Here is a 25,054-nt window from a genome sequence, read left to right as displayed (position 1 = left end):
AGAGCATATTATTTGAGGGCTATATTGGGCTTTTTTATGTTACTAATTCGATCCTCTGAAGAACATCACAAACCAGTCTTCACTTTCACGCTGTGCCAGTTGATTAAACTAGCTGGTAGTAAACTTTCTTATTTACATTAATATGTGCCCACACACAGCAGCAGTAATAGCAACAGCTTTGCTCAGCTAAAGTTAGGTTTATAGTGAAAATTTGTACTAAAAATTGCTGTAGGTATAAAAATAAATGCTAACAAGTTAGAAATCTACTGCATGGAATGGAATATAGCTCTTTTATGGGTTCCCCACTGCAAAGATCTAGTAGCTATAATCAAGAGCCAGATATTAGCAAATGTACAATTGCATTCCTATTGCTCACAACAATTTACTGTGTAATGCTAAGCAGGACATATAACTGAACTGTCTGGTACTTGTTCTAAAATGGAGATAATTATATTTCTCTACCCATGAGGGACATTGTGATCTGCTTGGAACAATTAATCATCTACCTTCTCCTCAGTGCCTCACTGGGATCTTAAAGCTATGGAACTGGCAGAGACCAGGATACATTTTTGCAGGAACCATCAAAAGTGCAAGACCTGAATCCAGCAAGTATAATTGAAGGTGCAAATTGATGCATACAAAGGCAAGAAAGTAAAACATGTTTCAGACCATCCTTGATGAAACATTTCTGGAAATACTGTTGCAGCTTTGACTAGGCACTTCTCTGTTCTGTTCCCCTTCAGCTGCATTCACCCCTGTTTTCCTGTTACTGTGATGCTTAGTCCTCACAGTTTCCCTTCAGACACACAGCCACCCATAAATTCCTCCATTCCTATGTGAGGAATTAGTTTTGATTTGGAACTCTGATTCTTCACTACCAACCCCAGTTTCTTGAAGCTCTCCTACTTACAATGTAGGTCTTCTCTCAGGAGTAGTGAGGATTTATTTTTTTTTTTTTTATAACCCACCTCGGAGTAAGAGAGGACCTTTACAGAGGTGAGTATGGTTCTTCAAAATCTCTAGCTTGTTTTCCACAGCTCACTGTGTTTAACAAGCTGCAAGTTTCTTAGCTGGATATGTTTTACAGCTCACTTTCACTTTATGAAGCATGGCTGAGATTTGCTATCATCTCCCAGATGCTGGGAATATTTTACGTACTTGCAAACTTGACTTCATTATGGCTTTGCTGAAGATTGAGTCTTCCTCAACGTTGGATGGATTTTCCAGTCTACTTTTGATAAGTGCAGACACAGAGATCCATGTCACAGTCTTACGAGAATAAATCTGAAATTCATCCTAAATTAATAAGAAAGAGAAGCATTAAAATTTCCCTCAAAAACAGCCCAAGTTCTCTATCACCTCAGAGTGAATGATTACAGTGGTCCTTGCTAGAGCACTGCTCCAGCTTTTTTAAAGAACTAACCAACAGAGGCCTCTCAGAACCTCTGACTGATAAATAAATCAGCAGAATGAAACCCCGGTCCTGGCAAAATGTGAGTACTGTGAATAATTCCCTGCCCACAGGTCTGCTGCTTGGCTGATAAGGATGGAATATGAACATCCCACTCATGATCTAGGACAGGCAAGCAGTACAGGACAAAGTGAGATGCAGTGACCATAACTGTAAAGGGAAAAAAAAAAAAAAAAAAAAAAAAAGAAGAAACAGAGCTGGACTGCAAAATAAATGTTTAGTGCCAATACCTTCTCACATTTATTCCTGTGTTAACACTTCATTGGAACAAGTGGTTAGCACCATGGCTCCCTCATGGTTCCCCAGACAAGCCCTTGTCACAAGCTGAGTTAATGATCTTGCTATTTTTTTCAATAAATTCAACATTGGAACTGTCTGATAAGCAGTGTTGGCAGTACAGTCTTAGAGATTAGAGCAACTACTGTAATAAGTACCCTCATGTTAAGTTTCAGTCCCAAAGTCTGAACCACCTGCATTAAAGACAACTATGAGACTGACTTATTGATCATATTCAGTGTCTGAACAGCTTGGCAGATGGAAAAAGCTGATTCTCTGAGCCAGCCAGGTTCTGAAAGCACAGTTATTAAACTTAATTTGGAAATCACAACAGAAAAAACAAACAAACAAACAAAACAATCTGTACCAAATACGAGTCATTTTGATTAATGTAAGTGTCCAAAAAAGAACTTCAATTATGTTTATATGCCTGAGTTATCTATGTACTTTTTTGTAAACTGGTATTTTGAGTAGAATAACATTTATTTTCTGATATTTATCTTTAATTTAAACTTCAGAATTAGATGACACTGGGATGCAGATTCAGATGGGAAACAGTGAATAACACAGGTGCTCATTATTTGAACTAAAGTGAGTCAAAACTCAATAACAAAAGTGATTTAATAGGCTCTTATATTGCAGTTGCAGAGATGAGGATGAATTATGAATGAAGGTTTTATATGAAGTAAAAGAGAATTCCAAAGATGAAGCTGATGAGATTACTTGTAACCTCATTAGCAGTAGCCATATTATGTTGAGAACTAACATAATCAGAAGGCTCAGGAAATCTGAAATTGTAAAATGCCCAGAGCATACTTGGAGAGAGTTTCCTACTAACAAGAACGTACAATATAATTCTTGTTTAATTACATAAAGGATCATTTAAAAACCTCATTTATTTGAAAAGTGCTCAGCATGGCAAATCCATTTAAATTGACACACAAGAATAAGTAATTAAAAACACAAACTGAACTGAAGATTAAAAAGGGAGATTAAACCTAATATGCTTTAAAAAAAAAAAAAAAATATATATATATATACACATACCCCCAGCCTATTAAGATGCAGAATGTTCCAGTATCAAATACTCAACAGGCAGATTTATTATTTTAAAAACCCAATATTTTAACTACTTGCTGCTCTACTCATTTAAGAAGGCAGCTCAAGTACAGTGGTAGCAAGTGATCCATTTTGCAATTGCACATTTTGCAAACACCATTGCTCAGGAATCTATGAAGCAGAACAAATCAAACTTCTAGAAGTTATCTGACCCTGCCAGCTTCTGGAATATCTGGGCTCAGTTGGGATTCAGAGCCAAATCTCACTTTCCTTCTTTCAGTATTGCAGGAACTTGCATGAAATGAAATGAGGGTTTGTGCATGTTGCAGTGCTTGAGTACAGTTCTCAACAGATAGAAATCTGTAATAGGAAACTACTAGTGAAATGTAACAGTCCTGAAAGCATCGACTGCTGGATCATGGGCTGGTTGGACATGCAGAAGTGCTGATGGAAGAAGGACATATACATCCAAGAAAACAAGCAGTCTAAGTTTGCCTTCTTCCTTGTACTGCCCCCTCATCATGCACTGCTGGACACTGCTGGCGGCAGAGCTAGACAAATCTTTGGTTTGGCCCACTGGTCAGATTTTGGCAGAGAAGGACACCAAAGTCAGGGAAAAAGGGTCTGCTGGATGCTGCCCACGAAACAGAAGCTTTAGAATCTGGAGCATAGATATACAATGTAAAAAGCACACAGATAGTGGAAGGGAGGAGGAAGGATTGAGAGCAAGTAAGACAGTCTGGAAACCACAGATACTAGAAGTTTTTCACCCCAATTTCTTTCACCTTGTCTAATCAGCTGTTACACTCCATTCCAATCATCATCTTACGCATAGTTTGTGGAATACTTTGAAGTTCTTTAGATCAATCATGGTAAACATGGGATATTATTGCAGGAAATCAGCAATGTAAGAGACTTCAGCTAACTGGATTCCTTCCAATTAACTGATCTTCCAGTTAACTACATACTAGGGACTAATTTAAAGATTAAAGTAGGCACCTACTGTTGTTCGGAGCAGAACAATGTCCGCTTCCTCCAAGCTGCAGCGGATGCAGTTTGCCCACACGTCCCACTCTGGCTTCCAGTAAAACAGCAGCAGCAAAGCTCCGCAGGACAAGATGTATCCAGCAATGCACAGGACCCTCCTCCAGCCTTGGGTTTTGTAGCCAAATATCTCCTGTACCACAAAGAGAAAGCTTTCTTTGATAACAAGTTTGACCCTGGTTGTTCATCGGGGCACCCAAGTCTATTGAAAAGATAGGCTGGTGACTGAAGGAAAAAAATCATTAGTATTTGTCTTAATGAAACACCTGGAATACTACATTTTTCCATCATCCACTGCTCTCCCATAGGTACTATTTGGTGTGGTACTGTGAAAAATCAAGTCATGGAACTTGTATTTGCTTCTTTATGTGTCCTAAAACCTGCTAGAAAAAATTTTGCATGTTCCACTGAAGTTTTCATCCAACTTTGCAAAATCTGGATTGCTGACCAAACCTCAAAATAATTGTATGTAGTTGTGAAACTCAGCATGAGACAATGTATGTGTGGGCATGTTCTGGAATTATATAAAAATATAGAAGCCCCAGCGTTTAGGCCCAAGTTAGTAACACAAATTTACCTGGGCAGCTTTTTTAAAGCCCCTGGGTGAGACAGCTGAACAACTGGAGTCTGTCTGCACTAGAGGATGCTGATTGGTGCAGAACTGCAGCTGAGACAGGGCCTGCTTCAGAGTCAGAAACACTACTGCTGTCCAGCCATAGCAGTGAGGCTTCATTAATGCACCTACACTTTAGAGACTTGGCTAATGGTACAAATTACACTGCGTGGCTGCACCAGCTGGAGCTGCTTTGCACAACATGGCACAGAGTTGGCCTTTGTAGGGCTGTGACCATCTTCCATGATTGCTCCAGTATGAGCATTTTGGACCTTGCTAATGTGTTTTGTCCTAACAATCTAAAATAATAATAATAGTTGTTAGTAAGAACAACTAATGAACACTTGCAGAATGCTTTACATATTCAGAGGACCAAAGGAAGCTACTCACTGTAGCTGTGTGAGTAGGTATTATTATTCCACTTTTAAAGCTGGGGAAATGGTTACAGTGAGGGAAGGTGACTTGCCCAAAACTTCAAAGGGGTGACTGTCAGCATTACAGTTGAAGAGCTGCCAGGTCTTGGTACCATGGCCAGACTCCCTCTCAGCAGTGCTAGCAAGGACTTGGTAAAGGTGAAATGAAATGTACACAGTGAATACAGAAACCCAGCCCTGATCTAAGGTAGGAGATTGCATGGCTGAAATTACATCAGGTAACCAGGAGAATTTGCTAACATAAGGGTTAAGATTCCTCAATCTCCTTCTTCCTAGTACATCCACAAGCAATTGTGCAATCTGCTTCTGAAGATCAGATATCTACAGCCGCAGATATTGCAAGATCCATTCCTAAGGTGAGAAGAAAAGGCAACGTAATTGGAAGGTTGAGTAATGCATAATTCCTGGTTCTGTGCTGGTGTCTTTGCTTGTTATGCGAAATACAGGCCCTGCCCAATGGTTCCACATGCTGCCTCAGCTCAATGTCATTCCCCAAAAGACAGACTTGATCTACCTAGGTAATCTCCATGGGTTTTCTAAAGGGAAGAAACTGGCAACTGAGGGGACACAGTGAAGGGGCCTGCATTGCACAGGACCTGGTTATACCACGTTGACATGCACACACTCAGCACTTTTAAAGGCTTCTATAATCTCTGGGCAGCCCAAGAAAATAAGTCAACTCTTCAGCAGATAGAAGGAAGCTCACAGAGGATGGCAGATAGGCAAGGTTACTCATAGGTAGTTGATGTGACAGTCATGTGCTATTAATATTCACACGCTCCTATGAACGGTGAAGTGCTCTCCATTTGCTTCTGTCTAGTTGTATACTTAACAAAAAGGTTACAAAAGTATTACCAGCACTCAGAGTAGTACATAGAATGATGTGAATTTACTGTTCACAGCAATGGCCTTCATTGCAAGATCCAGATGCTTGAATCCAGACTTTACAACTTGTCAGCAAGGCAAAGGGACTCCCAAGGAGGCAGAGATGCCTAAGGGAAGAACTGTTAAAAGAACGTGCCTTCAAACTCCCTCCAGTAAATGGATGGACCCAGAATAACTAGAATAATATTTTCAAATTGGGATGGGCATGAAAATCAGGGTGGGGAAAAATGAGATTGCTGCCATGTGCATCTTGCTTCTGTCAGTGAATCATTCCTTTAATTTCCAGCTTTTGTGCCTCACACCCAGTGTCTGAGAAGTCAGTAAGGCTGTGGTTAATGCAATTAAGGAGGGAGAGGGTGGGCACTTGGCATGTGCTTGGCAGTCATTTGGGATCATCTTTTGTTGGCAGTGTTCTTCTCTGCTGAAATGCTGAATGATTTTCCAAGCCTGATAACATAATCATAGAGCTAGGGCATACTCTGACTTTCTCTGCCTGGGAAATCATGCATCTATTTATCAAAATATGTACCTGGGTCCCCCTACCTGCATATGTTCTCAGGCCTTTGTTTTCCAGTTCTCCCTCAAAAAATGGTTTGATTCCTTAGATCTCAAGACACTTCCCAAAAATAAGCATGCATCAGTATTCCTCATCTTGAAAACTAGGAGAGAGGAAGACAAGGAGAAGAGCTCAGCTGGGAAAAAAAAGGGCCATTCTCTTAAAAGATCCACTACTTTGTCTGCTGGATCTTGTTGCTTCTCACAAGAGACCTTTTGATGGATGGATGGATGGATGGATGGATGGATGGATGGATGGATGGATGGATAGATAGATAGATAGATAGATAGATAGATAGATAGATAGACAGACAGACAGACAGACAGACAGATAGATAAATAAATACCCTTGAGCTGTTCTGACCCAGTGCACATTCTGCCCTATGAACACAGGTGGTTCCATTTCATTGGTTTGTGTTGATGAACACGACATATTTGAATGTAGGTGTTCAGGAGCTCTTCAAGGAGTGAGCTGGGAAAGAATAAACATCAGCTGTTACCTTCTTTTTTATATCTGTATGTCTGTGCAGGAATCTAAAGCCAAAGCAAAGAATTTCCTGTGGTTTGGAAATGTCTGGAGCAGGTTAACTGGGCCACACCACTCAGAAGTAAAGCTAGGCAGGGAATAGACTGAGGTTGAAATCTAACCTGAGCTAAAGTTACCTAGGCTAGAACCTTCTAATACTTAACTTCAGAATACAATGTTCTGTGAGGTTGAAGTGTTTTTCCTGACCCTGTGCCTTCAGCTGGAAGGACTATAGAAATGAATAAAAAAACATTCAGTATGTAAATAACTCCTTGTTGAAAAAGAAACAGTAGTAGTACAAACACTTCTCACTTGTCAAGTAAGTCAACAGTGGAATTATTTAGAAAAATTATCAAAACCATTGTCTTCTCCAAAAAAAAAAAGGTGAATTAATATTAGACCCACAACAGAGGTATCCACAATGTGCATGTAGAAAGGGAGAACAGGCACACACACGATGCAGGATTCTCAGCAGGTTTATCTAACCACATGAATGTCTTACAGTAACCGGAGTTTGTAAGTTCTTCAACATTACTAAGGATTCACTAGGTCTTTACTACAAAGATCTCCAAGCAAATGCATGTCCACTGTGGAAAATGATACTTCCAGGGCTGGCAGAAAGCCTAGTGTTGTCACCAGTAAGAATATATGTCAGGTTGGCTTATGTTGTTAAGGAAAAGGTAATAACTTTTGGAGAGTTATATTTCATTGCACAAAGAGGCTGTGCTGAATACAGATTTGGACTGTGACAACTTTTCTACTCTGTGAGCAGGTTCTAAAGTCTCAGCATGTGCATTTTGCACGTATAACATTGCACAGTCAAATAACCTGGGCTCTTGAGAGTGGTGGATGGTAGAAAACAAAGCTAACATTAGCTATCTGTAAGACTCCAAAGGGGTTTTCATCATCTCGCAGGAGTTAGCACTGTCTACAAAAAAAGGCTGCTATGCAGGGCTCATCTCTGTAGAATAATTCTTAATAAATTGTAGTGTATTGGGAAACTTTGTTTCCTCATCTGTTGACATCCTCTTTCCCTTGAGACTGCCAACAGTCAGAAGACTGACTAAACCAAAATGGTTTAACTTGTGAGTGAAGGGTCTAGGGAAGGGCTATGGATTATTGGATAGAAAAAGCTGCCAGACCTGCTCAGTTGGCAGAAAATGTGCTTATTCCAAGAAAGGTTCTTAGCTGCTTTTACAATCATACAAAGCTAGCACTCAAGGGCTTATTTGCTCTAGTGTCCAGCAAGTCCTTGTTACTTATGCTTAAAAGAAAAATTGCCTGTAACTGCCAGGTCATCTGCATAGCAGAATTTAAACGAAGAAGTCAAACAAGTTCAGGCATCCTTGTCTTTGATGAAAACAAGGCCTCTAGCTACCAATAAGGAGCCTAAAGAGTGGCTGTGGACTATCATATTTCTGGCAACCCAAACACCTGGTACCCTATAACAAATAACCTGTTGCTATAACAACATATAATAGGATTAGACTTGAAAGACTGGTTAAGATCCACAAGGAATTTAATAACTGATTCTCATTCTTACCAATCAGAACCTGTTTCATCAGAGGCTTGTTTCTGTTCCCTCTGAAGCCAGTAGCAACATTCACTATTGTTTAATGAGGAACAAGGTTGTGCCTCTCATATTCTATCTTAATTTTAAGAGTTATATTTTTCAAAGTCTGACATATATAAAATTCCTGGATCAGATTCTTTTCAGAATTTTTGGGATCCCAAAGAAGAAGACATGTCAATATACAGTGGCAAACTGGGGTTCACCAGCTGACTGACTGCAGTTGTCCCATTCCTTCAGACATAAGCAATTGAGGAACACATGTTTAAGCAAATCTTTCCTGAAGCAGCAGCCTGTCAAAGTCTATCACAATCTTTTGCACTGCAAGACATAGTTTGCTCTTTAGGGTTTGTGCAAAGGGAATTAGCCCCAAACTGTACAGAGAGGAGCATCAAACTGGCAGAAGGCATAAAACTGTGTTTTTCCCACTCTTCTTATTCCACCAACAATTGTTTATTCTCAAAACCACCACAAAGCAGATCTTTCTGAAGGAAAAAACAAACAAACAAAGAAAAAACAAAACCCAGCAAGCTAATTCCTAAAATAAATCCCTTCTTATTACCATACTTCTTAGCTCTCTCTGAGGCAAGCTGCTGAGTTCTTTCTCACACTGCTGAGATCTTTCTTGTACTACAAATAGTTATGAAGAGAGAGATTATCATCTCATGTTCTTCATATACATCACTAAGTTTTTGCTGGGCATCAGGAGAGTGAACTCTCATTCGAGCAAATGTGCTCCAGCCATGTAAAGTAATCCTGAAGATGTACACAGGGACATATCCTTGGGTATAGTATATGACCTAGAGTAGATTTCCTAAGTTAGAGTAACTATTCTTAAATATAAGACTTATCTAGCATCTCAGCTGTACCAAGAAATGGAAACCCTGAAGAAAACTTAGAAGTATTTCTTCTCATTAGAGCTCCCCAACTTCCCTCAGCAGAATGGACAGGTAGTTCAACACAGGAAAGCATTGCATGTTCAGAGGCCAAATTAACTACTTGCATGCTTTCAAAATTACTTGAACTATTTCACTCTGGAAGAACTGGCACCTGTATAATGTCAGCTGTAATATTATTACATCATGTGATATGATCTTGTTTGAGGAGTCAAGAACTGCTTGGTAATAGTTTGGTTCAGGAGGATTAAACTGGCTGTTAAAAATAATGTTCAAAAATATTTTTCAAATAAAAAAAAAATGTACAGGGCCACTGAGACATTATATGTCAGTGCTACTTGCTGTGGCTGCCAATAATTTAAAGTGTATGATTGTAGCAAAGAATGTCTGCACTTAATTCTCTTTTACCCCATGTACTCTTTCTTCTCTGCTTAAACACAGCCATCTTTGTCACTTTCTTCACAATGTCCCTCAGCTACATACTTTCTTTTTCTCTTTCACTCAAATATGCACACTAGCTGTTCTCTCTTTCTATAAACACATTGGTTTCTTCCTTTCTTCCTCATCCTCTTACACACTCACAGATATCTTCCTCTCATACTTTCAACCTTTTTCTCTCTCTCTTACATATATGCTACAAAGACACAGACATTCCTACCAAATCTAGAACAATTTGGCTACCGTTTTAGTTGCACCTACTACTCAATTCTTTATCAATATTTTCCTGTGGTTTCCATTCAGAAGGAGCACCCCAGGTGAATGAGCACTGCTCACACCCGTTGCAGGCACAGGACAAGTGCCAGCCTCCCCGGATCCACAGGGCAGATTGGCTCAGCACTTCACAGACACCAGCTGAGCACAGAAAACCTTGGATTCCCTGCACAGATCCCCGAGTACTGAACTCACAGCACATGTGCTCAGTATGATACTGGTGAGAAACAAGAACACTACTGGGATAGCTGATTCAATGCAAGGGCAACTTGGGGGCCTCTGTAGTGCACAGCTGGAATTGGACAGGCAGGGTACAACAGTGTCGCTCCGCACAGCACCAGGCAGTCCGGATTAGCTCAGGCTGTTCTGGCGTTGCTAGAAACAGCGCCACTAGTGGGGACAGAATCAGAGGGCGTTTCTGGTGCTGGAAGGACAGGGACAGGATGGAGCACCGACCCAGAACCAGGGGCCGTGTGGAGCTGGGGAGCAGCGGCCCATCAGCACCAGGGCTAGAGCCAGGAGCGGGCGCTGCCGGCAGGGCTGGACCGGGCGCTCATCCCGCACCGCTGCCCGAGCCCCGCGGTGCGCGGGCCCTGCTGCTGGGTGGGACTGCACTGCCTTCTGCAGCACATCCCAGATTAGACAGGTTTGCATTGTGCAAAAATACGGCATTTCCCCTTCCCTGGATGGCAAAGAGCTGACCGAAAATCTGTGTTTCTGTCTAGGGATAACACGAGTCCGTGGTTTTCCATGACAAGGTCTCTTCTTCACAAAAGTAGAATTCTTGGTGAATAGATTTTGAAGATTTCTCCAGGATTTCTGGAAGTGAACATGCCATCTCATAAGCTACCCCATTTCATTAGCTGGGGCTGTTGTACACCCGGAAACCCTACACACGCTGACAGCAGAGCTCCAGGCCCTCTGCAGCAGAGGGATTTTGAGAAGCAGTGCATCTACCAGACATGCAAGAGAGCTGCTGCTGTGCAGCTGCACGGTGGGGCTGACATCTCCAGCAGAATCTGTTTAACAGACAGAAGGCACGTGACAAATAGCTGATCCGTAACACACAGTAGTGCCAAAGCAGCTAAGAAGCACTGAATGTTCTACAGCTGTGCACTGGGCTTACTGCTTAAGAGAAGTGTCATGCAGTAGGTCAGATATTGCATATAAACATAGGACTTATTTTCACTTGTTACAAAAGGCATGTAAACATGCTCCTCCCTGGGGAACTGTGGAAAGAAATATGGTAGTTCTGAATTTAGAAATCTAGCTTCATACAGGTGCTCAGGTTGGAATAATGCTGCCAATCCAACAGACTGCATTTGATAATAATAATGTGAACAAACATATGTGGTTTTTTGTTCCAAAGAAAGCCAGGGTTCCCAGGCCTCAGGTAACTAGAGCTGAACTGAGAAACTCAGTCGTCAAATGGCTAGAAACACTGCTCTGATCCATCCCTCAAGCTCATATAAAAACACCTCCACCTAGATTTATAATGCCACATCAATAATCTGTCAAGCCATCCCCTGTTGGAGGAGATAAACAGTTACATCCAGTGGACACACACAACTTTTTTTTCTTTCTGCCTAAAGAAAATTAAACCTTTTTCTAACTGTTTCTTCAATGGGAACACCCCCACTATCCATAACTAAATTACAGACTGTAGCATTTTATTACAGAACATGTGCCATCTGCTGCTTCAAGTTGAGAAAGACCTAGACAGAGATATAACTCACCATCTCATTCTCTTCTCCCTGGTTAAGCTGTGCATAATGGTTCTTGGCAGGATTTTCCCCCATGAAATGACCCTCAGGAGACTTTCTACAGCACCTTCAGGACAGGTCTTCAGCGTTGTGTGCTTGAACTGCCACATTGAGGAAGTGCTCCAAGTACACACCTTCCTTATAACTGCTGATGTTTGAAGAGTGGAGCTCCTCCCTCCCTGTGGGGTTAGCAGGTAACATTCATTCCTCCTCCTTTCATTCTGTTGCTGGAGTTTGGCAACTGTGAGGGTACACGCAAAATTCACTCAAAGACAAGGAAAGATAGGTAGATCTTGCAAGTGTTTGCCACAATAGGACTCTGGGTCATAACTCTGACAGGTGCAAGCAAGTGCTGCTGGCATGCAACTTTCAGAAGAGGGCAAGAGGGGATTATTGTTCTCCAAGAGATTACAGAATCACTGGAGACCAGGAGTGTGTCCAAATGAGAAGGAGAATAGGCATTGCTGTTGTTAACACTCTTAGCAACCAGCCTGAACTGAGCGTCCAGCTGTAATCCCCACATATGCCTTGGAGAAAAACTCAGGCTCTGGTGTTGTAACCAGGGGGCCCAGTTTGTGCAGGTGGATTTACGCACTGACTGTGTGTCAGGATCCAGCCATGTAGGATCTGTAACCAGTATTTTTATTCATTATTAGGAATATAACCACATAATGTCTTCTGACCTCACCATATAGCCTTGGCAAACATCACAGATGTTACTTACTCACTCCCGTGAAAAAACTGAGCTCACAACTGATGTCAGCAAGCTGGATACAAGTGCTTCTGACCTCCAAATCAGGGCCAAAAGGAAGCTGGCAGAAAAACAGCACTGAGGGTTTGAACGCCTCCTTTTTTTTTCGCTAGTCAAGCTGCATTAGTTTATTAGTCTTGTGATTCATTCTCATTATTATTTCCTTGTCCTTTGCTACTTTTTAAGAAGTTACACACCACATATTTTAGGAATGAGGTCAGGAAAGGTAAACCTGCTCTTCCAGCAAACATGTTAAGGAAACTAAAATAGTATTTCTAGGGTGACTGAAACAGATGAAGAGGTGCCAAGTTAGGTCCTACTCATTGGCATTTTTCTTCCATGTGGCATGGACTCGTACAAGTCCCAGATATCTCAACTACCAGGAAAACCCACTGCCTCTCCTGCAGTGGACAGGCTCAGAGAAACTGAAATGGAAGAAATGCAGTGAACAGAGAAGAGAAAATGGGGGAGCTAGGTCAAATAACACAATAAAAGGTGTCCATTGCTAAACACATGAGGAAGGCACAGACCTGCAAACCAGATGTGCCTGTGTGCACAGCACAGGGACAAATATGCATGTAAAATGTTGGGGACAAGCGGTTTGATTTGGAGCTAAGTTGTTTGGTATTGATACCCAGAACACTTTCAAAATGAACCCAATCCAGAGGCAGGACAGAAAAGGCTGTAACTACTAAGATGTGTGACTGGGGATTTGTTGGAACAAGATGGATGGGGAAAAAGGTGCTCTCCATACTCCAGCTTCATTGTTACACCTTCCTTCCCTCCACTGCAACTCTGAGGCTACCCTTGGGCCTCTCAGCTCTTCATTTTGTTCTTCTAAGATGCAGGAACTCCAGTCATTATACAAGAATCACCGTTTTCAATTAAAAATTAAAAAGAAAGAGTGCAGTAAAGTCTATCTCTTATAAACTTGATCATGGTTTTTTTTGCTTGCTTGGTTGGGTTTTGTTTGGTTGGGGTTCTGGAGGGGTTTTTTTTTGTTTGGACTCAGTGATCTCAGAGTTCCATTCCAAGCATGGCTATTCTAATATGTAAAAACCAAGTATTGCTTTCTGGAAGCAAGGAAACAAGTGCAAAGGTATCTTTTCCGAGGCAGGATGATGATTTGGGAAATGACTCATTATTTTGGGAGGTGCCAGAAGTGGACACCAAGATTGCCATACACACCTTTTCTGCCTGGTCAGCTGTTATTGCTTCCCCAGATGTCAGCCTTGCTCTTTCTAGTGCCTGTAAAAGACTAGGGTGTAGTAGGGATCCTTGGCTGCCCTTTCACAGAGAAAAGAGATGAGCTGCATACAAAGTATCCCACTGTACCCATGTCTCCAGGGAAGAACCAAGGGTCATCCGTTCCATTCATTATTCATAGGCTTAGTCCAGATCATACTGACAGTTTCTGCCCATGTAGAACACCCTTCTTGGGGAGATTTATATCTTCACAACTGAAAACGAACTAAAAAAATAATTAAGTTGTAAAATATCCCTCAGTTCCACATCTTGTCAACCTGTCATAAGATTCGAGCCAAATCTGTTAATCCAGAACCAATTAAAATGGTGGGGTTCGTTAATTTTCTGAAGCAGTTTCACTTTCTCCTGGAAAAAAAAAACAAAACACTTCTAAGACATCGGGAATTGGCACCTTCGGTCACACGATGCCCTCTACTGTTCAAAGTGATAATTATATATTAGTTTGTAAAGGACAGTTCTGTCTCGCGTCCCGTGGAGCATCTTCATTCTTACCTTTATATTGAAATTTGCCTTAAAACCCCCAGAATACATCATAAAAATAACCGGTAAAGTTAAAACACAAAAGCAAAGGTAAGATTTAAAATAAAGGTAGCGCCCTAAATTTATAAATTAATAAACGAATCAATACAAAAGCAAGCAAGAGACAAAAACCGTGTATCCCAGGTCATCCCTGCAACTTTAATCTCAGTCCTGGAAACGCGTTCAGGTGTTACATCGTCCTCGTGCAGCTTATTTCGACCTGTACGAGCAGAAGTCCGCGCTGTCAGACGCCCCAGGTCCTGCTCCCGCTCGGCTCGGGACGCGCCCCGGGAGGGACGCGGTGCAGGGGCCGGCGGCAGCCCCAGGGCAGCCGGGAGAAGCGGGACAAAGGAGCCAGGAAACACGGAAGAGGGACTTGGGGCCATTGAATCTAAAGGAGAGAAGATCGAGGGAAGTCACGACAGCAGTTTTCAGACATGAGAGTGGAGGAAACTCCTCTGCGCCCGCGGGGGCAGAGCAGCTCTCCTGCCGCAGGGAGGGCTGCGCGGCCCGGAAAGGCAGAGCTGTCCCGGGCCGCGCCAGCCTGGGGCGGCTCAGCCGCTGCGCTCTCCCGAGGCCCCGCCGGGAGCCGCCAGCACGGGAAGGGCACCGAGCTCCGCCGCAGCCCCGGGAAACCTCCCGCTGACACCGGCTCCTGCCGGCGCAGCCCCGCGGCTCACACCCGCCCTCCCGTCCGCTTCCGCAGCGCAGCGACCGCCGGGCACCCCGCGGGAACCGCAGCCGAGCGGCGAGGAAGGCGCAGGCACAAGCCCGGGCCCCCCCCCCCCGGGCCGAGGGGCCCCCCCGCAGCCATGACAGCGGCGATCCGTCCCTAAAACCCTCCCTCGGCCCGGAACGCTTGTGCTCGCAGGCGCGGTTTCCAGGCGGGCCAGGCAGGACGGGCCGCAGTGCCCGGAAGTGGCGGCAGCCCCGTTACCCGCGGCCGCCCCTGCCCTTGCCGGGGCGCCAGGCGCGGCTGCCGAGCCCGCGGCTCCTCCCGGGCCCTCCCGGCGGCCACGATGTGGCGGACGCGGGCGGCGGCGGCGGCTTGGTGAGCGGGGCGGGCCGGGGTCAGGGCGGGCGCTGCGGGCCCGGCCCCGGGGGCGCGGCCGCCGTGCGGGCTGAGCGGCCGGAGCCGCGGCTCTTCCTCCGCTCCGCCGGCCTCGGGGCCGCTGGTAACACCCGTCCCGGCTGCGCAGGCCCCGGGCACGGCTGGGAACGGCCCGCGGGGGAGGCCGGAGCGGCACGGCGGGTCCTGGGAGGGCTGGGGGGGGAGCAGGGCTGAGCCCGGGGCCTGCGGGGCTGGGGCTGCCGCTTCCAAGGAGGCGGAATTCCCCGCCCTTCAGCTCCCCTGGGCCCCGGGGGTGCGGTGCGGAAAGAAGCTGCGTCTCCCCCATTCCTGCCCTTGGTGCCCAGACACCGGCCCTCCCGCAGGACTCCGGACAGGAGCGGTGAAATTGACCAGCGGGGCCTTTCTCGGTGTCCTCGGCAGGTTGGGGAGCAGCAGTAGGAAAAATAAGTTGTTTTTCTGGCGTGGAATGAGAAAGAAAATACCCCAGTGCTTTCTGTTGGGTTGTGTTTGAGAGAGAAGCTTTGCAGTCGTCATGTGTAAAGACAAAACCTGTGTTTTTACAGAAAAATTTGTCCCAGGTGGGGATTTTTTTGTCACTTAAACTGGAATAATAGGTGTAAAATGTTAGGTGTGACTTCCAGGTGTGATGCTTGGCTATCAAACAGGCTGCTTTCTTGTCATGCATGGTATCTTTTGGAAGCTGGGGATCTTTAAGGTCCCTTCCAAGCTGAACCGTTCTGTGATTCCATGATCTATAAACTCAGTGTAACAGGAGTGAGGCTGCAGGCCTGTCATCAGGCAGGTGCTAAAGGCAGAGCTGCTCATGTCTGGAAGGCTAATTTTTTGTTACTGTTGTTAAACCAGGTTTACGGGGGCTCTAAACTTGGAAGTAATTAAATACTTTATTGAATAGCATTGTTCTGGTGCCCTTTCAGTCTAAGTGCACTTTCCAGTGAAGACCTTAAGGTGACTTATTTATTTATTTTTGTCGGTATTCATCAGAAGTTTTTAGCAGTGGGAGAAGAGAAGAAAGGAGAAAACAAGTTTCAGCTTAGTCGTGGAGTAATAAGGGGTTTTTTAAATAAATAAAAATCTTTTTTATATGCAATTGAAGCAGCTAGGGTTTCAAATCTGGGACAGCACTCAAAAGGCAATTGTTGATCAAATTCTTACCATAACAGTTTGTGATGGAACTGAGTTTTTCCTTCGGTTTAAACACACAGAATGAATGCTATAAAGCACAGGGTGTTTTAAAAGAACAATTACAGAGAAGGAAATTACATAATATTACAAAATGCCTTTAACCTAGGTGAAGACTTAATAATGAGAAGTGGCTGCCAGGGTATGTGCTATTTCTTAGTCTCTGCTGGATATGTGAAATATCTGTGTAATGGTAGTGACTGCAAAATCAAAGAGAAGCCTAGTCACCACCTTGCTTGTACAAGCTTTCCACACCCAGATTTAAAAAACTGTCTTCAAAAGTGGGAAATGAAACATTTCTAGTGTCCAGGCACTTTCACTTTTTATTGGTACTATCTGTGGTTAATTTCTGAGCCTCTTGTAATTACACATCAAGGAGGAGAAACTTGTTACAACATTAAGGATTATTCTGCTCCTGCTTATTATCCCCTTTCTAGATACTGAGTTTGTTATTGCAAAGGCACAGGCTTCTGATAATTTAGTTATAGCAGCAAGAGGATACCCTTCAGGACTTCTGTAATTCAGTGGAGTTCCCTTTGGGTGTTAAGAATATGCCCATCATAGATAATGTCATCTCTAGTACATAGAAAATCTCAAAGCAAAGAACTCTGTAGATTATGGAGCATGAGATCAGAAAATGCTGTAATATTTTCAGTTTCATTTGATTCATTTATTCTTCCTAAGATCTGTTAATTTGAAATGCTTTGGGATTGTGGGATGAATAACTTGCCTTCTTCGCTGTGTGAAGCATGTTTTGCTTTTGTATTCTCTTTGTGAGCAAATTTGCTTGATAATTTTGAAAACCCTGAAAAATGCATCAAAGTACAAGCATTCATTTCAAGAAATGTAACCTCTCATTTTTCACCCAGTAAATTATTTAACATTAACCATTTTTATATGATGGTGAGACCAAAAAGTGGTAGAAAAATTGTTTTTTCCAGAGAAGTTGTCTTTTCCCTAAAGTAGCAAAGCCACCTCAAGATGTTGAAGCATTCAGATAGTGTAATTAGTACACAAGGAGCTTTGCTCTGACCTATGTGTTTGTTCTAACATTGGCAGGATTGATCATGTTCCTGTGTTTCACCATGCGCTTTTCATGGCTGAGCTCTCTTTTCAGAGTCTGAAACTTTCCATCTTGCATAAATCTGAATTGCTTCATTGAAGCCTTCAGCAAACAAGGTGCAGCTCCAGAAGCCAGTTTGTCTTTGCATGACCTAAGACAAAGCAGTAATGCTGTAGTCCTAGAACCACAGAAAATTGGAGTGAATGGAACTGAAAGATGTCACCAACCCCACAGAAGTATCTGCTTCACTAAAAAAGGACAAATATATTTTGCAAAGGAATTTTGTCTGTGTATTGTTTCTTTGAAGCTTGAAAATCCTCTACAAACTTAATGTTCTCTAAAAGTTTATTTTGAATAACAAGACAGGCCAAACTTCCAAGTTGTCTTGTATATTTCAGGTTGATCTTGGTCCTCTGTGGACTGTTAGCTTCTGTTTGCCAAGACTGTTTTACCACAGACATGTTACTTGCCTTTATCCAGTGTAGAAGTTAGATTTAATTCATAACAGACTTCATAAACAGTATTTAGGGTTTTGTTTCTGTAATCACCAGCAATGCTACACCCATTAACAGCTTTTTGTTTTCCTGGTAGCATACTAATGATAGCTGGAAATGGTACATTTAGAATTATGCTGATTTATCTGTAATCAGCTAAAATGTAATGTGAAATGCTCCTAAAAAGGTGATTGAGTTAACTGGGCACTGAGGAAACGGGTTGCCTAGAGTTTGTATTTCTTTCTTTTAGTGTCATCTGCAGGAGTCAAGCAAAGAGCAGCTATGGAATAAGAAGAAGATCATCACTTCAAAGCTTGTGTCTGGTTTCCCGAAGCATACATCATCCCTGCTATCCAAGCTCAAAATTTCAAAGACCTCCACTAAGGATATCCATTCAGCTGTTCTCTTCTCTTAATCGTCTTCCCCTACACAAAACAAAACTTTTAAGTGTCAAATATGGGTACCAGTTCCACAGGAACTTTTGGCTTGCTAGACTGGCATCAAGGCTTCTCAGAATTCGCTATCTTATCTTGGGATCTGCTGTTGGTGGTGGTTATACAGCTAAGAAGGTATTTATCTGTGGAAGCTATTTTATGCATGTTGCCTTTTTTGTTGTTGTGTACTTCAGAACAATAGTTCTTGGTATAGCCATAAAAAGACAATGTCTTTTTTTTTTTTTGTCAACTAATGACAATGAAAAGGAGTTAATGGAAAACAGGTTGTTTAGAGAACTAGTAAGGATTTAAAAAGATGCAAGTAGTAGTATTTATATGTAAAAGATGGTAAGTTAGTGTGGTTTATATGTAGGTATTACATTTTAATAGATTACTTGTATCCTTCATACATTTCCTATTTTTACTATATTTTTTTCCTTTTTCCATTAGACATATGATCAGTGGAAGGACATGATGCCTGATCTCGATGAATATAAGTGGATTGTTCCTGACTTCATTTGGGAGCTTGATGAATATATTGACTTCGGTATCACCAAAGCTAAAATGTTACTCTCTAGAGACTAACGTGAAAAACTTACACCTAAGAGCACAGATCCTCAGTGCCTCTCTCCACTAGTATCTTGATAGCTGTAATGTGGGTGAACTTGCATTGCCAGGGTTTGGTGTGTCTTACCAAGGCATTTGCATCCGTGTTTTTGCAGGAAGAAATTAAGTGTTCTGTAGCATAGATATTCCATAATTTGTTCTTCCATTTCAGAATGTTCTTGGTCCTTTCATATGACCATATAATCCCATTCTTGAAAGGAGAGTTGCAGCATGATTAAGGAGACTTACACATGTTTTGGTACTATTATCCACAAAGTTCTTTCTCTATGAATGACACTTAAAAGTAAATAAATAAATAAAAAAAGTAAAAGATACATATGAGTAAAACACCAATTGAAAATGCAGAACAATGTACCTACCTATCTACAAAATTACATTGAAGGTACAGAAGAAATGGAAAAAATACTGACATTTTTTTCCTGTATATTTTGGTTATAGTGGGGTTTTTTGCATCCTTTCAGATGAAAGATTGAAACCTAAAAAACATACACTGAGTTACTACTTACATATGCAAAGTAGTAAGATAGTGTTCTTTTAAAAAAGACTTTATGAAGATTTTGCTACATGTATGAGCATTGCATAGATTGAATAACTGAGACAAATGTTTTCTTCTTTTTGTTGCTAGTGGACACTACTTTTTTAGTACTTTAAGTTTTGAGTTTTTTGAAGGATTACAAAATTGACTTATTTCTTAAACTGAGAAATAAGCATTTCTGAACATGTGCAAGGGGTGATTGCAGTTACAGTGTTGTCTAATTTTTAAAAAAAATCTTTACAAAGTTTGTGAGAATAATGTATGAAATGTGGTGAGAAGCAGCAAAAAGTTTTAGACAGTTTTAAAGCAACTGAGGCAACAAACTTATCAGGAAGTTCAAAGTCTAAAAAGCAATTGGTTTTTCATATCTGATAATCTTTCTCAACACTGATGGGGGAGGTGCATGTGAAAAGAAAGTATTTAATTCTTTATTTTTAAAAAAATATATATATAAATGTGTCCTGAAACAGTTGCTAGGTTTTACAGTCATTTTTGTTCACAAAAATAATAGGTAAAAACCCTACTCATTAGCTGTTGTACTGTTTTCCTAGAAAAAATTATCCAGGCCCTTCCTGATGCAGATGACCTTGCCAAACTTCTGCCTGACTTTGACAAGATTGGAGAGATCCTCTCTTCACTGAAAGGATTTATTTCTCTTGGTGAGAACAATTTTTCAGCTTAGTTTTAATTTTGAAAACATAAGCCATTACCAGATGAGGTTACAGTTATGTCCTTAGACACTAGGAGAAAGCGGATCCTGAAAATAGCTTTTCATTGACTATCTCATCTGAAAGTGTTATGGATGCAGGTAAGTGTCATGCATTTTTTAAAAGCAAGAATTGCAGTAGCAAGCACAGAGAACCAAAGTGTGAAATTGACTAGAAACCTCCAACTCTAAACAAACAGTTTAAAAGCCAGGTTGCTTCAGTGAGTCGTAGAGACTTGATGTGCCCAGCTGGAATTTGGAGAAGGTGACACTGGCAGTGGACACTAACAGTAACCACAGCTGTTACAGGAGAAAAGAGTTGGATTATTAAGAGTGATGGTTCTAAATGTTGCAGGCATGTGGAATAAGAGATCTGTAACGAAGGTATTCTTTTAGGTTGAACAATATTTTCCATCTGGACACAGCTCCAGAAGGACTTGCTTGAAGATTTAGCTTAGGGGCTGCATTTCAAAGGAGTAGGAAGGAGTTCTAAATCCTTCACAGAAGACAAGGGATGGTGTGTCTACTCAGTGTGTCCACGTAGTAGTAGACTTAATGGCTTGCTGGTTTTGGGAAGCTTAAATAAGACACTTCTGATTAGTGGAATTTTTGAAACTAAAAGTTATTTATTTGATCATCATATCTGACTTGCTAATGAGCACAGCACAAAAGTTCACCCTGTCATTCTTGTAATAAAGTGCAAAATTATTCCTAATGTCTATCTTGATTATTGAACCACGTACATTTGTATTTGTGAAAGACTGTTTCTGTGAGGTGTTCATAGTAATTCTTCTAAGTGGGTTTGAAAATATTTCCTTATCAGGGAGCACAAGAAGTGTGTTCTCATTTTCTTAAAATATTGGCAGTGGTGGAACTAGTTTTTAATCCTACAAGCTCAGTAAACACTTAAATAGGGATCAAGTTCAGCAGAGCCTTCTATGTATTTTGGACATTTAAAATTTTGGCTGTTTAAAATTGTGGGGTTACTGACTGGTACAATGAGATGTCACCTATTATTTGTCATACATGGGCAGAATTGCCATTTATGATTGAGTGGTCCTCCAAATGAGACAAAGATCCCTTATCTTTGTTTTGCTTTTTGTATTTATAATTTTTATTTCCCCTCTTCTGCTGACTCTTCACAGGTTACAATTTGGTTAGTGATGTCATAGGAGCTTCTGATCTACTTCTGTTGTTAGGTGTGTAAAAGCCCTTTTTACTGCCCTTAACCTGCCTCTTTAAAACAAGCTTTTAAAACACTACTAAGAGGAATTAATATCAATGTAAACGCATCCATTTATAGCAGTTTAATATTGAATTACAAATACTTTCCAACTATTTAAAAAAACCACTTTGATTCTCCTCTGTGAGAATGAATAGATGAATAGTTATTTCCTTGCCACAGTCCTTAGTAGGTGCTTTTTATTTCAGGCACTTTGCAGGACCTTGTTGAAAACCTGTGTCATTACAATAGGAAAGAATTTTTTTCTTATTACAGTAATATCTGTGGAATTAGTTATTTTTTCATGTCTATCAGAAATAATTCATTTTACAGTGTTTTCAGTACTTTAATAGTCTAACTGAAGCTCCCTTGTGATGTAACTAATTTGAGTTGCAAACTAGATATAAAATTTCCAAAGGAGTTTTACACTTCATTTCTTTTCCAGTTTCTTAAGGTGAATATTTTTTTTATTATTTAGAATTCAACAGATTACTTAATAATTCATAGGGATTGAAACATTAACTTTGTAATAGGTGTAGTCTGAGAATTTTTCAGTACCTTTTGCACTTTATAACCAGTTTCTGTAATTACATCCTAGGTTCTCCAGGAGAAACAGCATTCAGAGCTACTGACCAGGGATATGACAATGACAAACAGTACAAGAAGGTAACTACTCTCTTACAAAGCTAAAAATGTCTTGACAGCAGGTAATTTTTTTTTAAAGTGCTTCATTTGTTAGTTGCAGATGTTTATTTGATCAGCTTGAATAGAAATTAGCATTGAAAATTACTTGAGTATGCATTTTTTTTCAATATATAACCACTACAATAATAATAAACATTTTAGTGTCAAGAGAATACAAGGCAGTTACAGAAACCATTAGGAATTGCATTCTTAAGAAAAGGAGTTTGTAATATGAACGCACTTTTAGGTATTTCAGGTGGATTTGCAAATTTTCAGGGCATATTCTCAGCACTTGAGCTTATAGCTTATTATTTAAGTTGGTTTAGCCTTTTATACTTATTTTCAAGCATTTCTCCTTGCAACCTCATGTCTGCTGACATTTGCACAGTTGTGATTCTTCCTTAAGGATTTCTTCTTTATTAAAGAATTTTTATTTCTTAAAGCAGTCTGTCTTTTTACTTTATTTATTTAAAACATACAACATTGTCTTCTGGAAAAAAATGTTACTGTATTTTGATAAGTAGAAGTTTTAGTGGTTTTTCCTTGAAGTAAATAAGGTGAATTTTAATTTTCTTTTGTTTTCTATTAAATTCCAAAATTGTAATATTGTTCACTGTGTATATTTTTAAACATTATTCTTCAAAAATGGAAGGAAAACAATATATATATATATTGGGGAATTTGTAAGTTATTATATATTTATTTTTGCAACTGAAAGTGTCTGAACTATAACTGGGACTTCATAAAAGGCATTTCTGTATATGCAGGCATGTATACATCTATTCTACATTAATTCTGCCTGGCAAAATATAGTGAAACCTGTACAAAGCTCGCTCTTGATAACTGTTTTTTTCCCTTTAGAACAGTGTTGTATTTGTACATGAGAATTAAGTTAGCTTTTTCTTTCCCCTTTGTCAGTAAGTTGTCTGTATATATTTTGTTTTCTCCTGAGTGATTGCTTAGAACAGGTTTCACTGTTTAAAACAAAAAATGCTTTGCTATTTGTTTGTGAAGAAGTGGCCATCTCAGTTCATTGTCTTTGACAGCTAAATTAACAGTGTTTTACTGATATTGGCAATATCACTAATAATATTAATCTTTTAATTTTTTTGGATGCAGAGACATCTGCATTTAATTTTGTCAAAAAAAACTGCTATGGTTTGTAAAATATCAGCCCCTATTAAATCATTATTAATTAGAAAATTTGGTCTACTAATTTTTTGTTATTCCAATTATTTCAGATATGTTATGGCTAGAAACTGTTGGTTTGCTAATTGATATGATCAGTTTTGGTCATAAGATTCTGAACAAGGCACATAAGAATACTTAACAAAGCATAATCAGTTTATTGGCAAGTAAAATTCTATTTTCAAGACAATGGGTTTTATGGCCTTTTTTCATTCAGTGCTTTCCACTGCCAGCCAGTACTAGTTTAAAAATTGTGATTGTATGGGTATAGAAGGTAATGTAGCATGGTCATAAATGTGTCTGGTGAGGTGGTTTTCCTTTTTTCATTGTGTAAAGATTAGTAATTGGTAAAGAAATTGAGGAATTCCTCATTTGAGGAAAGTTCTATAGAGCTGTTAATGCGCATGGTGCTCAGCTGGGTCTCTGGAAACTCCTGTACATTGTGAGGAACCAGTTGGTTTGTAAGGTACCTTTGAGAGCAGGAACATTGTCCTGAACACTGAATCAGGCTGTGCTGTTTCTTGCCAGCTAGTGTGTTTTTCCCCTAATCTCTCATTTAATACAAAAAGTACAATTTTTTTAAAGAAAATTAAATTAAAATTACTACATTTTTCAGTTAAGTAGTTTAAATAAATGAAACTTAAATCTTCTTGAATTAAAAAAGAAATGTTGTTCTTAGACAAAGAGGAGAAAAGATAGTTACAAAAGCTATAGTGTAGTAAAATATTATGTGTGGACGAGTTCAGGCTTGCACTGAAAATGGCAGTGTTACTTATACTATTGTCTGTCTTGAAAAATAAAAATCCTAAAGAGTTTCAGCTTCCTATTAAAGCAAATAAATTCCAAAGTTTAGCCCAGTTTTTTAAGAAAAATTATAGTGGCTATAACTGAAGCTATGGGTGTGAAAAATATGACTCAAGTATTGAGTTGGCACTTAGAAGCCAGATAAATATTTCAGAATGAACCATACAGTCCCTTCCCTGGCTTTGGTACTTGGATAAAACCTCATGCCTCAAGGAACCCAATGGGTGAGGATTTGGCAGCACCTCACTCAGCCAGCACAGGGTCACCTTCAGTTGGTGCAATGAATGTCACAGTCATTCTACAGCTACTGCTGGAGAGTGAAGAAGAGGCTTTAGTAAAGGAATATCACTTGACGTGGATCTTACTTTTTCAAAAACACGTTATGTGGGGTTTTTCTGCTTTCTTACAAGTTACACAATAACTTTTTTCTATTCAGAGCTCTGTTATATTCTCAACTTAATTCCCAGTTTCATGTTACAGGTAACCTGGATAAAATTGTACCATTTATTTAAATTTTTAGAAATTGATCTCTTTACTTTCCTCATAATTTCACTGCTTTACAGCCCTCAGCTTTTAATTATTTTTCATGTGAGGATCTAATTATGGCTCAGCTTTTCTCATGAGTTTCACTGTAGTCAGTGAGAAATAGTGAAAAGAGTCAAGACATGCAAAAAGATGGGGTTTTG

At 40.5% G+C, this 25,054-nt stretch overlaps 2 protein-coding genes across 11 annotated transcripts in view; one reads left to right on the top strand and one right to left on the bottom strand.

Moving 5' to 3' along the window:
• LOC127387738 (probable cation-transporting ATPase 13A4) overlaps positions 1 to 12,054 on the bottom strand; it is a 43,933-nt gene extending 31,879 nt beyond the window's left edge. Inside the window, exons 1-3 of the mRNA XM_051626486.1 lie at positions 11,777 to 12,054; positions 3,810 to 3,983; positions 1,159 to 1,296 (exon numbers count right to left, since the gene is read on the bottom strand). Of these exons, the coding sequence (XP_051482446.1) occupies positions 1,159 to 1,296; positions 3,810 to 3,983; positions 11,777 to 11,839 (375 nt within the window). The 5' untranslated portion in view covers positions 11,840 to 12,054. The remainder of the gene's footprint in view (positions 1 to 1,158; positions 1,297 to 3,809; positions 3,984 to 11,776) is intronic.
• Positions 12,055 to 15,255: 3,201 nt separating this feature from the next.
• The window catches only part of OPA1 (OPA1 mitochondrial dynamin like GTPase), a 52,302-nt gene continuing 42,503 nt past the window's right edge, over positions 15,256 to 25,054 (top strand). For 5 of the 10 annotated variants that reach the window (XM_051626105.1, XM_051626102.1, XM_051626101.1 and 2 more), the window contains exons 1-6: positions 15,256 to 15,390; positions 18,419 to 18,737; positions 19,053 to 19,149; positions 20,316 to 20,423; positions 21,616 to 21,669; positions 22,291 to 22,358. In XM_051626105.1, the coding sequence (XP_051482065.1) occupies positions 15,359 to 15,390; positions 18,419 to 18,737; positions 19,053 to 19,149; positions 20,316 to 20,423; positions 21,616 to 21,669; positions 22,291 to 22,358 (678 nt within the window). In that variant the 5' untranslated portion in view covers positions 15,256 to 15,358. Of the gene's footprint in view, positions 15,391 to 15,916; positions 15,990 to 18,418; positions 18,738 to 19,052; positions 19,150 to 20,315; positions 20,424 to 21,615; positions 21,670 to 22,290; positions 22,359 to 25,054 lie in introns of those variants that run through there. The other 5 variants (XM_051626106.1, XM_051626104.1, XM_051626103.1 and 2 more) reach the window with 2 other exon arrangements.

The sequence above is a fragment of the Apus apus genome, chromosome 8 (assembly GCF_020740795.1).
Source record: "Apus apus isolate bApuApu2 chromosome 8, bApuApu2.pri.cur, whole genome shotgun sequence".
NCBI classification, from domain to species: domain Eukaryota; kingdom Metazoa; phylum Chordata; class Aves; order Apodiformes; family Apodidae; genus Apus; species Apus apus.
The sequence above is the reverse complement of the archived record's forward strand: the minus strand, read 5'-3'. Positions and strand labels throughout refer to the sequence as shown.